The sequence below is a fragment of the Trachypithecus francoisi genome, unplaced genomic scaffold (assembly GCF_009764315.1).
Source record: "Trachypithecus francoisi isolate TF-2019V2 unplaced genomic scaffold, Tfra_2.0 Lachesis_group1, whole genome shotgun sequence".
NCBI classification, from domain to species: domain Eukaryota; kingdom Metazoa; phylum Chordata; class Mammalia; order Primates; family Cercopithecidae; genus Trachypithecus; species Trachypithecus francoisi.
Window position 1 is genome coordinate 108748939 of NW_022681454.1, and position 15976 is coordinate 108764914.

Consider the following 15976-nt stretch of genomic DNA (forward strand, 5'->3'; position numbering starts at 1 on the left):
GTCCTGATTGGCCTGACTTGTGCCTATTCTTGAACCAATCACAGTGGCCGTGGGAGGTGGGGAGAGTAAAATGCATTTAATTCACTTAGTAAAAGCCACATTCTCCATTCTAATCACAGCTGGGAGTGGGAGAGAGATTGGTCAATAAGAAAAGCTGGGGTATTGTTAACAAAGAAGTAGGTACACCTTACTGCTCATCTGTGAATAATAAATGAGCTTTGCCTAAAAGAAAAAAGTAGGTACAGATAACAATACCAAACCCCAACATTTATCCATAAATAACAGTAAAAAGAATAAAGTATAAGAGAAGACAAAATCACTTTTAAAAAATGTTTGAGGCCAGGTGCGGTGGCTTACACCTGTAATCCCAGCACTTTGGGAGGCTGAGGCGGATCATGAGGTCAGGAGTTCAAGACCAGCCTGGCAACACAGTGAAACCCCGTCTTGACTAAAATTACAAAAATTAGTTGGGCATGGTGGCGGGCGACTGTAGTCCCAGCTACTCAGGAGGCTGAGGCAGGAGAATCGCTTGAACTCGGGAGGCGGAGGTTGCAGTGAGCGGAGATCATGCCACTGCATTCCAGCCTGGGCAACAGAACTAGACTCCGTCTCAAAACAAACAAACAAACAACAACAACAACAAAAATTGAAAGGACTGTCACCAAAAAAAAAAAAGATTAATTTGTTCTTTTGTACTTCAGAAGTTAATTAGGACCAAGAGGCAGAGGACATAAGGATACAGATTCAATTCAGTAGATACAATAAACTTTCTAACAATTAGTATTAGTTATTTGGTAATTGAATAGGCAGTATCATGAAGTAATGAGTTTCCCATAGTTGGAGGCCTTCAAGCAGAAGAAGGGTGACCATCTACCAGAAATGTTATAGAAGGGATCCCTACATTGGGTGATAGCTTACTTTAAACTGCCTCTTAGATTCCTTCCAACTCTAAGATTCTAAATTATTGAGAACAGCATGAATAAAAGATCCAAACCCATTCAAGAACTAAATAATTCAACAAAAGGTAATAGAACTTTCAGCTATGAAGTTGAATCAACCAGACTTTGGGTGCCAGCAATCCCATTTTACAAGAAAAACAGATATAGATCTTTTTAAATGATTTATTTTTAAATTACAACATTAAAATTAATTTTACAAGGAAACACATCCCCCAGAGTCACATTGTCCAAAAAGCCATTTTAAAATTTTCTCTTCCAAATTTGATCTTTTTGTTCACATAATTTCACCTCTGTGAGACTTATTTCCTCAGCTGAGAAGCTAAGTCCTGAATTACTCTTTTTACCTGCCTGGCTCCTAGGGTACAGGATAACTGAGTGGCTCTGTTCCTATCAATCTTCACTTTTTCACTTAGCGTTATTTAAATGTTTATCACATTGATATAAAATTTTTACCATTTTAAGGCTTTACATATTTGTGTTGGTATACCACAGTTTACTTAGGCATTTTCTTACAGGAAGAATTTAGGCTACTTTCAGCTTTTCACTCTAATTCTGCCTTGAACACCTTTATGCAAATGACCTTTTTCCATTTTTGTTTTTTAATTTTCATTTTTATTTGAAATAATAATTGTATACATTTACAAGGTTCAATGTGATGTTTCGATATATGTATACATTGTGGAAAGATTATATCTAGATAATTAAGTTACCCATCAGCTCACATATCATCTTTTTTTTTTTTTTTGTAGTAAGAACATTCAAAGTCTACCCTTTTAGCAGTTTTGAAATATGCATTATTATTAACGATGGTCACTATGCTATGCAATAGATCTCAAAAAGTTACTCTTCCTATATAACTGAAACTTTGTACCTTTGGGACAACATCTCTCTGTCCCCCACCCCACCCCTTTTTTAATCCTTTCCTAGTACTGGAGTTAGTAGGCCACAGGGTACAGATATCTCTGTGGTTCTGAGTATGTACTGCCAAAAGAATGCTATCAGCTTTCAGAGCTACTAGCAATGCCTGAGTTTAAACATCTCTCTAAAATATTGTTCACATCAGGTTTTATTCAACATTTTAAAAATTACTAACAGATATTAAATAGTGCTTAATAATTGTCTATATTTCCACTTTCTTCTCTAGCAATGAGTTTAAATAGCCTTCTCAATACTTTATTTTTTTTTAATAAAACAACTGTTAATCTACCTTCCTACTGTAAGGAAAGAACTCAGCAGTACATTTGAATGCAACAAAATCACACTGGAGAACGTTAATAGAGCAGAGAGAATAAAAATTAATTCCAACCCAGGCGTAGTGGCTCATACCTGTAATCCCAGCACTTTGGGAGACTGAGGCGGGCAGATCACGTGAGGTCAGGAGTTTGAGAACAGCCTGGCCAGCATGGTGAAACACCGTCCCTACTAAAAATACAGAAATTAGCCGGTGTGATGGTACACGCCTGTAATCCCAGCTACTTGGGAGGCTGAGGCAGGAGAATCAGTTGAACCCAGGAGGTGGAGTTTGCAGTGATCCGAGATTACACTACTGCACTCCAGCCTGGGTTACAGAGCAAGACTCTAAATGTCTCAAAAAATAAAACAAAAATTAATTCCAACAGAAAGAGCAAATTTTTCCTTCTCCCAATCAGAATGGACTGTCTGGGAAGGAAAGAGCATTAATAGAGCATTGTTTTAGCTGATAGAGCTTCCTTAAACTGAAAGAATACTAAAGGAAGTGAGGGTTCTCCAAGTTTCCTTTCCTCTAAATTTACATAAATTGTGCAAGAACCATACAGTTTCCTGGAATTTTGGTTCATATTCCAAACATCTCAAAAATAATTCCCTGTGCCATGCTAAATAGAAAGGAAGCAGATGAAAATCATAGGAGAAAAATTAAAGAATATAGGAAGCTTAGAGTAACATTATAGCGTGTCAAAAATCAAACCGACAAATGAAGTTTTGGGTAGTTTCCACAAATAACTGCATTTGTTTCTCTAAGATTATATTACCAATTGAGTCCAGAACTCTCTGATTTGCTCGTTTCTCCCTCTGGAAAGATGTACAAATGAAATAAGAAGAACATGAAAAATAATAAAGGCATGAAAGAGAAGGATTAAAAGTCCTTGTTCCCATAGCAACTGCACAAACCACATTTGCACTAGACAGGCCATTCCTTAGACATGCATCTGTTTCTTGCCACTTATTAATTTCTGGGAAAGCACAAAATACACTAATAAAATCACAACTCCATATGATTTGACTTTGGGAGGCCAAGGTGGGTGGATCACCTGAGCGCAGGAGTTCGAGACCAGCCTGGCCAACATGACAAAAATCCCATCTCTACAAAGATACAAAAATTAGCCTGGCATGGTGGCACACACCTGTAGTCCCAGCTACTTAGAGAGCTGAGGCAGGGCAGGAGGATCACCTGAGCCTGGGAGAAGGAGGTTGCAGAAAGCTGTGATCGCGCTACTGTACTCCAGCCTGGGCGGAAGAGTGAGACTCTGTCAAAAAACAAACAAACAAACCAAAAAAAAAAAAAAAACACTACATATGATTTGAGACCAACATGTTATAGTTGCCTAGGTAATAACAATCTTATATTTCCCTTGGGAAACCGGCAGTACTAGCTTTATGTGTATATTTTTCACATTGTGCAGCAGAGTGAAAATAGCTCTCGTCTCCCCTAAGATTAGGATGTAATCTGGATAATGTCTTTTATGTAAAATGCTAGATTTATTTAAAGAGGTGGTTCTCCAGATCTCCAGGAAAAACCAGACTCTATGAACAAAAGAGTAACAGTTTAAAGAAGAACTCACTCACTAAACTAAAGGTAAATGATATTGGGGGGGGGAAAGGTTCTGTCTTCAGTCCTAGGTGGAGATCCAAGGATTCTGGCTACTCTTTGGTGAAAGTTTTTGACTTCTGCCAAGAAAATAACACAAGAATTGGATTAAAATGAAGCTTCACAAGAATAGGGACCTAGACCTGGGCCTAAGGCCTAGTAGCATTCAATAAGAGAATAGGGACTTAGAGTGGGCCTAAGGCCTATTAGCATTCAATAAATATCTGCTAAAAAACTGAATACACTTCTCAAAGAATCAAGAAGTTGGAATCTACAAAGACCAGACAGTATACTCTAAAGGACTTTTTTTTTTTGAGACGGAGTCTCGCTCTGTCACCCAGGCTGGAGTGCAGTGACCGGATCTCAGCTCACTGCAAGCTCCGCCTCCTGGGTTTACGCCATTCTCCTGCCTCAGTCTCCCGAGTAGCTGGGACTACAGGCGCCCACCACCTTGCCCGGCTAGTTTTTTGTATTTTTTAGTAGAGACGGGGTTTCACCGTGTTAGCCAGGATGGGTCGATCTCCTGACCTCGTGATCCGCCCGTCTCGGCCTCTCAAAGTGCTGGGATTACAGGCTTGCACCACCGCGCCCGGCCCTCTAAAGGACTGTTTAAGACTTGTCCCCTAAGCTGAACAAAGTTAACTTCTGTATTGTACCTGCCCGGCTATATAAATATTCTGTGACTTCTGAGTCTTTTTATATATACAGAATTTCTGCTCACTTTAGCCTGATTGAAGAGTGCATAGTTGTTTGACTTATAAAGTTACTGAATGCCACAAGAGAGAACTTCAAAATGTGCCTTAGTTCATGGGGTTGGCGATAAAGAGTTGATGTTCTCTGGTTTGCTGAATATAATTCTAAAGTTTTATCCAAAAAAGTTGATTTTTTTTTTTATTTTTTGTTTTTTGAGACAGTCTTGCTCTGTCACCAGGCTGGAGTGTAGTGGCGTGATCTCGGTTCACTCAACCTCCACCTCCTGGGTTCAAGTGATTCTCCTGCCTCAGCCTCCTGAGTAACTGGGACTACAGGTGTGTGCCACAACACCCAGCTAATTTTTGTATTTGTAGTAGACATGGGGTTTCACCATGTTGGCCAGGATGGTCTCCATCTCTTGACCTTGTGATCCGCCTGCCTTGGCCTCCCAAAGTGCTGGGATTACAGGTGTGAGCCACTGCGCCCAGTCAAAAAAAAAGTTGGTTTTTATAAGAAACACTACTAATAGCCAAACCAAAATTCCAAGAATGAAAATGTTGTCTTTAGGGGAAAAACAATGAGGCCATCAGAGAGTCTACTGGGTCCCCACGGTGACATTTGTTTCTGATTATACGTATATAATATTAAATATTCTCTTCTGGGGTTTTAAAGACTTTTAAGAAAGGGAATGAGCCAGATTCATTTTCTTTCTAATTTTTGATATCCAACAGCGTATTTTCTGGCCTCTAGAGACTGTTTGTGGAAGAGACAATTAGAGAGGGCGTGTGTGAGAAACTATGTGTGAGAGATGGTGTGTGCGAGAGGTTGTATATATATGAGACAAACTATATGTATGTGAAATCATGTGTGTATGAGAGAGATTGTGTGTATGAAAGATTGTGGGTGTGTGAGAAAGACTCTGAGAGCTGACTACAGACAACAGGAAACAGGTCTTTAAAATAAGCCTATGGGATTCTGCCTATTTTAATTCCTTTTCTGAGCCTGAAAACATTTTAATAGAAGGTCCCAAATAACTCTTACTCTTCTCCATGTGTACACATGTTTACTTTCCATATTTACTTTTCTGATATTTTACCTATACAATAACCCATCGTCTTCTCAATGTACAGATAAGGCACACACAGAAAAAAATACGGTATTTTATTTAAACACCCCTCCATTTTCCTTGAACAAAATGGATAGGGTAGTACAAAAAAGAATTACAAATTGGATATATTCCCCTTACCACCCACTAAGAAAGATGTATTATTACTCAGTTATAGAAAGATACACCATTTGATACACCATCAAACGACCCAAGGCTCCAACAAAGTACACACACTAGGAAGCACTCCACAGAAAGGGACAAATACACAGACCTTCAGTGAGACACTAGGAAAGGAGGCTAAAGGAACAAGAGGGACAGTGAAATGTGTGTTCCTTGAAAAGGATGGGCAGCTACTCAGGCAAGAACGGGGGACCCTGCTGGAGAGTATAACTGGGTGTACGTGTGTTTCTCTCTCACATGCAAACCCACACACACTCATCTCTTACATAAATGCACTCTCTCTTAAATATATCTACTGGCTCTCTCACACTAGTTTCTCTTTCACACTTGATCTCTCTGTTGTTCCCTCATACACTCTCTCTCTCTCACAGTCTCTTGCATACACATACAATCTCTCTCTCTCTCTCTCTCTCTCTCTCTTTGAGACAGGGTCTGGCTCTGTCACCCAGGCTGGAGTGCAGTGGTGTGATCTCTGCTCACTGCAGCCTCGACTTCCCGGGCTGAAGAGATCCTCCCACCTCAGCCTCCTGAGTAGCTGGAACCAAAATGCCACCACCACGCCTGGCTAATTGTATTTTTAGTAGAGACGGGGTTGCCCAGGCTGGTCTCCAACTCCTGGGCTCAAGCAATCCGCCCACCTCGGCCTCCCAAAGTACATAGAATCTCTTATATGCAGTTTCTTTTCTATAGAATCTCTCTCACACGCACAAATGACGCTCAACGTCTCTCTCACACTAATGGTTTCTTACACACGCACAATGTCCCTCATACATACACACAGCCTCTCTCATCGTGTATAATCTCCCTCATGCAGTCTATGTCCATAGTTTTTCACACAACCCCCTTCTTCTCAGTCTGTCGGCCTCTCAATCTCTCACACACCCCCCTCAACACACACACCTCGTTGGCCCCGCCCCCTGTCTTGGCCCCTCCCCTGTATGGCTCCGCCCCGACGGCCGGGGGTTGGGCGAGCCAGTGACAGGAGTGGCCGGGCTGGTACTTCAGGCGCCCAGGCCGGCGGGGCGCGCTCCGGAGGCTCCTGTCAGCGGCGGGTACGACGGATCCCAGGGCAGCCCTCGGGCGGCGGCGCTCCCTGGTGCGTCGCGGCGTGGTCCTCCGGCGGCTGTCCCGGGCGGCAGGAGTTGGTGGCGGGATGTGCTCAGTCGGGGAGCTGCTGCGGGGCGGCGACGGCTGGGAGCGCGACGAGGACGGGGACGCGCTGGCGGAGCAGGCGGCGGCAGGGACCGAGCGGGATCCCGGGGCGAGCCCGCGGCGGCGCGGACTGCGGCTGAAAGAGAACGAGCAGGTGAGCGCGGGGAGGGGCGGCGGCGGAGCGTCAGGGTCGGGGGCCGCGAGCCCCGCCCATTGGTGGAGGGAAGGGGCCCGGCCCGCGGGCCGCGCCGCAGCTCTGCCCCGCGTGGGGCACTGGCTCCGCTGCTCTCTGGGAAGCCGCCGCCGGGAGCGGTTAGACGGCGCTCCCGGGAGGAGCCGCGGGGTCGCGCGAGTGCGGACGCCAGCGCCGCCCCGGGGTCGCGTGTCTGACGGGGTCAGCGTGGCCAGTCCCCTGGCGTCCGGCAGAGGATTCTCAGGCCGGCGCCCAGGGCTCGGAGGAAATGCCCTCCATAGCGGTGATTTATTTAAAAGCCTCACTTGTCAACACTTCTTTTTCAACTTCGAATCCGTGCCTTGCGCCGGGACTCCCCTCCCGCCCTCCATCTTGCGTTTCTGAGCCCACACCTAGCGTGTCTGGAAGGTGTGGGTGGATTCCGTCCAAGGGCAGCGCTGAAAGCATGAGTAGGAGCGGGTGTTACAATGGATGTCTTGACAGGGACTCTCCCAGAGCAAGTTCTTCACATAAACACAGATGAGATCAAAGCTTCAGTTAAAAAGTGGAGAGGCAAGAATATTGCTTTCGGTTAGTATTATACTAAGGAGAAGTATAAGAGGCCTGCCATAATAAGGGAAAAGAGAAGTTGGGTAATTTTTTAAACTCGCTGTTTGATATCATTTAAATAAAGTGTGATAATGGGCATTATAACATCAGATATCTTAAAGATTAGGCAAAAGGTTTGATTTTAAAATTGAATTGTATGTTGGATGAATTTTCTACAGCAAATACAGTATTTAGACTTTCCAAATACCTGAGGTAAGCTGATCTTTAGAATCACGTTAAGGAGCAGGAATTCAAATGATTATTGGCCTTTATTACAGCCTGTACTGTTAGAACAATTAATGACTGTCTCTCCTCATCTTTCTTCATTTATCCTTTCTGTCACATTTCACAAATTCCAGTATCATCACTAAATGCGTTAATAGATGTATACCTTATATTGTTTCAATAGGTTACTTAGGAAACAGTAACACTGTGTAGCACACAAAATATGCCTTAGCGTTAGGTTTGATCACCACGTGGAGTGTAATTTTTCATCTGTGACAATATAAGAGAAAATGACTCAAGCAAATAATTTGGTAGCTAGTTCTTCTGATTCCCTTCCTAGTAGTTTTTCCCGTTAACTGTACTCAGTTGCTCAAGGGCTTGGTTTCCTCTCGCTTAAATTGCTCAACTGGAAAAGTGAAGAAGACAGCACAAGAATTCCTTTGGGGGTGGGGAGGGGTTGCATCTGAGCAGGGGTTTCCAAAGTAAATTTTCAAATGGTTGTAAGGGAGCATATAAAATACTTCATTTAAGCTTCTGTGCACTTCATTAGTATGATTATGTAGACATCACTAATAGCACAGAATTGCTTATGTTACAAAGTAAAAAGATAAAACAAAAAATGAAATGTGTATCTTAGAAAACAGGTATCACTTTGCATACCTGCTCCTTCATTGAAGGTCATGAAAGTTCATTTCCTGTACTCCTTTGAAGTGTTATTTTTATCATTCTCTTTTTGCCTCAAAATTTATTAATGTATTCGAAGCCCCCATACACAATAATTGAAAATCACTTCTGAGATAGGCATTACCTACTACGTTAGCACCAAAGAAGAATTTGTCAAGAAGCCAAAAATAAGCAAAAACTTGGTGCAACCCAACCCATTGGTGTAAAAAGCAAACTTTTCTGATAAATCGTTTCTTGGTAATATTATCATAAAGCCTTGCTGTTTTTTTTCAGGTCCTGTAAATGTAAAACTGTTATGCATTACATGTGTAAAGATATTTGAGGGAGAAATGTAATTAACAACAATGGAACATATCCCAATGACTCGTTTTATTTAGCTTTTATTTAGGGAGATGATTTTTGTTTGTCTTGTTGGTTGTTTTAAGGATACAAGGACGCCAGATTACAAATGGAATATTTTTGAAAGATTGGTTTCTAAGTTAATGATTTAGAACTTAAAGTGAACTTTTCCATGAAAACAATGATATAAACAGAAACAGAACGAAAACTAATGAGCTGGAAATGAGACAGAGGCCATCTTCCTGCCGTCTTTTCTACTTGGCACGCTCACTTGGTGTTCCAGAGTCATGGATAGCCTCATGGATATTGAGAGGAAATTAGAGGCAGGAGCTAGCAGAGGCGCTCCTTCTAACCCGGAAAAGAGCTATGGTTGTATGCTCTTGAACTCAGTAACTCCAGAGGCACCTGACTTGTGCTCCTCTAACTCTTTTAGTGATTTTGTCAACACCTAATTTTCTGTATTAAGTCCCTTTCTATTTCTATTCCCCTCACAGAGTTTGCTCTTTCCTGATAATTTGATGGAGGTTTCTTTCTTGGGCTATTTCTCAAGCTAAAGCCTCCTCCACATACATCCCTTCCTTCACTGATTTTTCTTTCAACTTCTATCTGAAAGGAAAATTCCTTTTCCTTAACCTGGAAGGCTCTTCGATCAGCTTGTTATTATAATACCAGAACAAAATGTATCTTTATTTTGTTATTTATTTCATATAATACTGAAATGCTAGTATTAACATAGGTGTTTTATTACTAGTTAAGATATTGTCTGCATCATTTTTTACAATTTGTCCTTAGATGCTACTCCATTTGAGCAAAAAATGAAGGTTCCTCTGTCCTTCTGGCCTGAGTCTTTCCAGGTAGGGCGACTGACAAAGGAGGCCTGGTTAAAATCAAGTCACTTAAGAAAGAAGGCATTGGGAGAATGAATCAAGTCCCATAGATGAAGAAACTGTGCCAGGTTTGAAGTAGGATCAGGTGTCTAAAGAGAGAGAAGCAAGGGAAAGAAGGAATTTCAAGGAATGCCCGAGGAACTGAAGAGACAGGACATAGCTATTCCATATATATGTTGGTAATTGTGTGCATGAGAGATGATCCAAGTATGTTCCTGAGGGTGAATGCCAGGTGGCTTTACGTAAGAATTTCTGTGCCTCGATGCATAGCTGGAAGGCTAAACATTTCCAGTCCATTATTATATATCTTAAGTGTCAATAGCATCTGATTAGATGTGGCACAATGTACAGGTCTCTTACAATCTGAAATAACCTAACATGACCCTCTTACCTAGAGAATAGGGAAGTCCCATTATCCTTAGATTCACTTTAGAATTATTAACTCTAGGCCGGGCGCGGTGGCTCAAGCCTGTAATCCCAGCACTTTGGGAGGCCGAGACGGGCGGATCACGAGGTCAGGAGATCGAGACCATCCTGGCTAACACGGTGAAACCCCGTCTCTACTAAAAAATACAAAAAACTAGCCGGGCGAGGTGGCGGGCGCCTGTAGTCCCAGCTACTTGGGAGGCTGAGGCAGGAGAATGGCGTAAACCCAGGAGGCGGAGTTTGCAGTGAGCTGAGGTCTGGCCACTGCACTCCAGCCTGGGCAACAGAGCGAGACTCCGTCTCAAAAAAAAAAAAAAAAAAAAAAGAATTATTAACTCTAGCTTTAACATCTTTATGATTATAAAGGTAATGTGTGCTTTGGAAAATTAGAATTATAAAAAGATCTAAAGAAGAAAAAAGCCTTTGAAATCCCACTGAATAATATTTTGATATCAAATATGAAACATTTGGTATTACTACAGTATATTCATTTGTCTATGTGTATATGCATATATACACACTTTTTTTTTTTTTTTTGAGATAGGGTTTTGCTATGTTGCGCAGGCTAATCTCAAACTACTAGCCTCAAGCAATCCTCCCATCTCAGCCTCCCAAAGTACTGGGATTACAGGTCTGAGCTTCTGTGTCCAGCCACACACGTATTTTTAACATGTTTTAATATAAATAGAATTTTGTGTCTTCTTTTACAAAAGGTTGTGTCATTTTCCCATGTTATGGAAATTCTATGTGAAAACTCTCTTTAGGACTGCCAAATAATTCATTCCCCTAACACCGCACATTGAAGTTGCTTCAAGCTTTCTTTTATAAATCATGCTGTATAATCTTTTATCGTATTAAGAATTATATTAAAGTCTATATTAAGTTTTTTTATTTTTGTTGGTATTATGAAAAGGACTTTTTCCATATCATTTATTTCTGGTGTCTAGCTATTGACTTTTATGTATTTCATTTTTTACTGGCCGCCTTTCTAAATTTTTATACTGGTACTAATAAATACTAGTGTATCTCTTAGACTTGATTTTTTGCATCTTCTAGGTATATAATTATCCAGTTTATAGATAAGAATGATTTTGCTTCCTTTCAAATGACAATGTCTCATTTCTATTTCTTGCCTTTTGCAATGCCTAGAACTTTCAGAACAATGCTGGCTCATAGATAAATTTAAGTAAATAAATGAAGGAACTTCTGTAACAGCACTTGCCAAAGTGTGTTCCATGAGATGAGCTGTAAAAAAGAAACAAAATGGGGGGTCAGTGAGGGGGCCCATGCCTTTTTATCTGTCAATAGAAATATGATTAACAGTACAGATTCCAGATCAGGGATACCTGGGTTTGCCTTTTATTGACTGTAACTTTAGGCAAGTAACCTCTCTGGGCTTCAGTTTCTGCGTCTGCATAATGGAAATAATTGTATCAACTTCAGAGGATTATTGGAAGGATTATATGAGTTAATAATACGTGAGATGTACTTCGAGCAGTCTCTGGCACATAGCTAGCATGTGAGTGTTAGCTGTTAGACCTAATTTTGAACCAAAGTCCTAACTGAAACAAAATCTGAGAAAGGCAATTTTAAGTTTTCCAGCCTTTGCAATTAGAAAAACACCTTAGGAGAAAAGCAGAATAGAATAGTGTTAATATAGTTTGGATGTTTGTTGCCTCCAAATCTCATACTGAAGAGTGATCTACAGTGTTGGAGGTGGGGTCTCGTGAGAGGTGTTTTGATCATGGGGGTAGATCCCTCATAAATGGCTTAGTGCTATCCCTTTGGTGATAGGTAAATTGTCACCCACTTAGTTCACACGAGATCTGGTTGTTTAAAAGAATCTGGAACCTCTTATTCTCTCTCTCCCTCTCTCTCCCTCCCTCCCTCCCTCCCTCCCTCCCTCCTTCTTGCCATGTGACACTGCCTGCTCTCCCTTCACTTTCCACCATGCTTGTAAGCTTCCTAAGGCTCTTACCAGAAGCAGATGCCAGCAATATGTTTTCTGTACAGCCTGCAGAACCATGAGCCAAATAAACCTCTCTTCTTTATAAATTATCCAGTGCTATATTATCTGTGTCTGATTTTTTTATAGCAATGGAAACTGACACAAGTATTCCTCATCTTTAATGTGCATAGGAATCATCTCTTATTAAATGCAGATTTTGATTCAGTTGGTTTGGAGTGAGGTCTGAGATTTTGCATCTCTACAAGCTCCTAAGTGATACTGATGCTGTGCCCATGGACCACATTTTGGCAAGGGAATGGAGAATAAGCAAGTCAATATACTGTATTCACCACACTTGCCCTTCAACATAGTATCAGTAATACATACATATGAAGTTGTGTAACTATTTTCTTAGAAGTGTATATTTAAACTCTTGGTAAAATATGAGAAGCCAATAGTTGTTCCCTAGTCCACATTATTTGCTGTAGGTCCTACAGCTAACTCATGCTAGAGCAGACTAGAACCCAGGTTTCTGAACACCAAAGCTAGTGTTTTTTGTTTGTTTCGTAAATACAAAAAGCACATTACATGATGGAAGAACAGTCTGACAAATTTTCTGCCCTTATTTAGATTGTGTAGTTCAAAACTAAATACTAGCTTATACTCACTTCCTTGCACATATTTTAAAAGCAGTTTGCAAGCAATATTGTAACAAGTGCTATTAACTTAGATGAATTCTGCCCTAACTTAATCTCATCTTGTTCCTAAGGACATCCAGTCACTAGAGTAACTCAGGGAATAATTTTGTATTTGATAGGCATCTTTTGTTCATTTTTTTTAAGTCATCCTGACTGGAATTTCTAAATCAGTGGTTCTCAACTGGGGGCGTTTTGTCCACAGGGGGCATTTGACAATGTCTGGACATTTTTTTATTGTTGAGACTAAGGGGGTGGTACTGACATCTAATATGAAAAGGCCAGGAATGCTGCTAAACATCCTATCATGCTATAGTCCCCTACAGCGAAGTACTGTCAGGCACAAAATTTCAATAGTGCCAAAGTTGAGAAACAATACTCAAAATATGTAAGGGTTAAAGTCCTTTGAGTTGTCAAAAGTAATTACTCTGATAATAGATATTCCAATAGATAGTTTAAAATTGTTTATTTGCTTGAAACCTGTATTTTAAACAGACTTCCAAATGATCCCTTTTCTCTGTGTCTCTTCTAGCAACTCCTCAAATGCAACTTGCTGTTATTTTGCTTTCTCGCACATTCCTTTTCTGCCTTTCTTTCCTACCAACCACCTACTTTCTGTCCCTGTTGAGTCTTATTGTCCCATGTGTTTTATCCTTCTCCACCCATCTCGACCACTTTCTCTTCTTCTGCATACATCGTCCCCTACCTCTTCCACTTCTTTACAGAATCTGAGCATTATGAAACAATGAAAAGGGGTTTGAAGTATGACAGATCTCATTTTGAATCCTGGTTTTACTACTTTATTAGCCCCCGTGATCCTGATTACTTAATCCCTCAGAGAGTCAATTTCCTCATTTGTAATGGGTATAATGCTACCCACTTCTTAAAGTTTTTATGAAGATTCAGTCTCATTTTGTATGTAAAATGCCTTAACACATGGGAGGTAGGCCTTCAATAAATATTTGCTCCTTATTTTTCCCTCACCTTTTCTATTTTTCATCTTTTTCTCTGATTTTCCTCTTCTTATTTCCCTCAACTAACACATCATAGAACTGTTTTTAGTACATGTAATTCTCAAATTTATAGAATATTTATTGAACAAAGTGTTAAGATTGTCTTTTCTAAACATTAAATACATTTTTTCACAATCTTTAAAGAAAAAAGTAAACCTGTCAACCTAAATTATGTTGTTTTTTATGTAGATCTCTAGTTGTTTTTTTTTTTTCCCCTTGTTGCTCACTAATCCTTGAAAGGAAAAATACCCACCTCCTCTGTACAAACTGTTCTCAGTTTCCTATTCAAAAGAAGAGATAAGGCAAGATTAAAGGGAAAAACTAAAAGTACCATGACATCAGTCTTGCTGTAACCAAAATATGTAGAAGTTCTGTGTCTCCATTCATGTGTTCTTTAAGACTTAGCAAAACTATCCTCATTTTCTGTCTTTTCTGGAGTCATCATCTTATCTTGCAGTAACAGCCACCTATCTCCAAAACCCTTGTTTCTACTAGTTATGTTTTATTTCGTTGTGTTTGTGTGTTTAAGAGAATTAATAAGATATTTGAAGTGTACCTTCTTTTGAGCAGATCAGCCAAGTTTCTAACCAACCTGATGCAGAAGATACTTTGTATCTTCTAATCTTTTTCCCCATACCCAGTGTTCCCCCCTCCCCACAACCATTTAACTTCATTGGCAGCTGAGTCTTATCTTGGCATAGGAAGAGGAAGTGATTGGCTTTATTTCTTGCTAGTTTCTTATGGCAACAACTGTAGCTTATCAGGGTTCTAATCAAAAGGAAAGCAAGGTACAAATGTTTTTAACTTTATGGAAAATAAAGGATAAAATTATTATTAATACTTAATATCTAAACATAATGTTAAGAAAGTTAAATTCCCATTGTGGTTTTCACTATATTTATTTTCATGTAACTTTTTAAATATCTGTGTTTGAGAATTTCTTTTATTTCCTCTTCCAATTAATCCAAAATAATTTAATTTTTGTTTTGATGAAACAAAAATTTAATCCTCTTGATTAAAGTTTTACTTAAATGTCTGCAGATGGTCTACAGAGGTAGGGAATTTAAGTTTGATGTTGTGTGATTGTGAATTCCATCAGTCTGACTGAATTGAGGATTTCTTATTCCATGAGTTTTAGAGGTAATAACAACAGAAGTGAAATTTTCACTGCCACAAATTGAGAATTGAGAAGGAAAGTCATTTTTCAGGAGAGATACTTGATTTTGACTACTTTTTTTCCCTAAGTTTGATACTTTTTTTTTTTTTTAATTTATTTCTGTTTATTTTTGAGACAGAGTTTTCCTCTGTTGCCCAAGCAGGAGTGCAATGGTAGGATCTCAGCTCACTGCAACCTCCACTTCCCAGGTTCAAGCAATTCTTGTGCCTCAGCCTACCAAGTTCCTGGGACTACAGGTGCATACCACCATGCCTGACTTTTTGTATTTTTAGTAGAGATGGAGTTTTGCCGTGTTGCCCAGGCTGGTTATGAACTGCTGGCCTCAAGCAATCTGCCTGCCTTGGCCTTCCACGGTGCTGGGATTACAGGCATGAGCCACTGTGCCCAGCCTGGCTACTTTTAACGAATAAGTTCACCCATCTTGTTGTAGCATCTAGCATATTGTCCTGCATATACAAGGTACTAAGTAATGTCACCAGAGATTTCATATTTTTTTATTTAAAAAAGGAGGTTTTTGAAAAAGTATAAAATGTAGAAATTTCTTAACCTGCAGTTTGAAATCAAAAAGAGGCTTGGGCAGGGCACGGTGGCTCATGCCTGTAATCCCAGCACTTTGGGAGGCTGAGGCAGGTGGGTCACCTGAGGCCAGGAGTTCGAGACCAGCTTGGCCAACATGGTGAAACCCCACCTCTACAAAAAAATACAAAAATTAGCTGGGTGTGGTGGTGAACATCTGTAATCCCAGCTACTCAGGAGGCTGAGGTAGAAGAATCGCTTGAACCCAGGAGGCAGAGGTTGCAGTGAGCTGAGATCATGCCACTGTACTCCAGCCTGGGCGACAGAGCAAAACTCTGCACCCACCGC

General features: G+C 40.5%; 1 protein-coding gene across 1 annotated transcript in view; it reads left to right on the forward strand.

The window, feature by feature from the left end:
• The first annotated feature begins 6725 nt into the window (after nucleotides 1–6725).
• Nucleotides 6726–15976, forward strand: part of FAM241A (family with sequence similarity 241 member A) — a 42110-nt gene continuing 32859 nt past the window's right edge. The window contains exon 1 of the mRNA XM_033215010.1: nucleotides 6726–7091. Coding sequence (XP_033070901.1) covers nucleotides 6939–7091 — 153 coding nt within the window. The 5' untranslated portion in view covers nucleotides 6726–6938. The remainder of the gene's footprint in view (nucleotides 7092–15976) is intronic.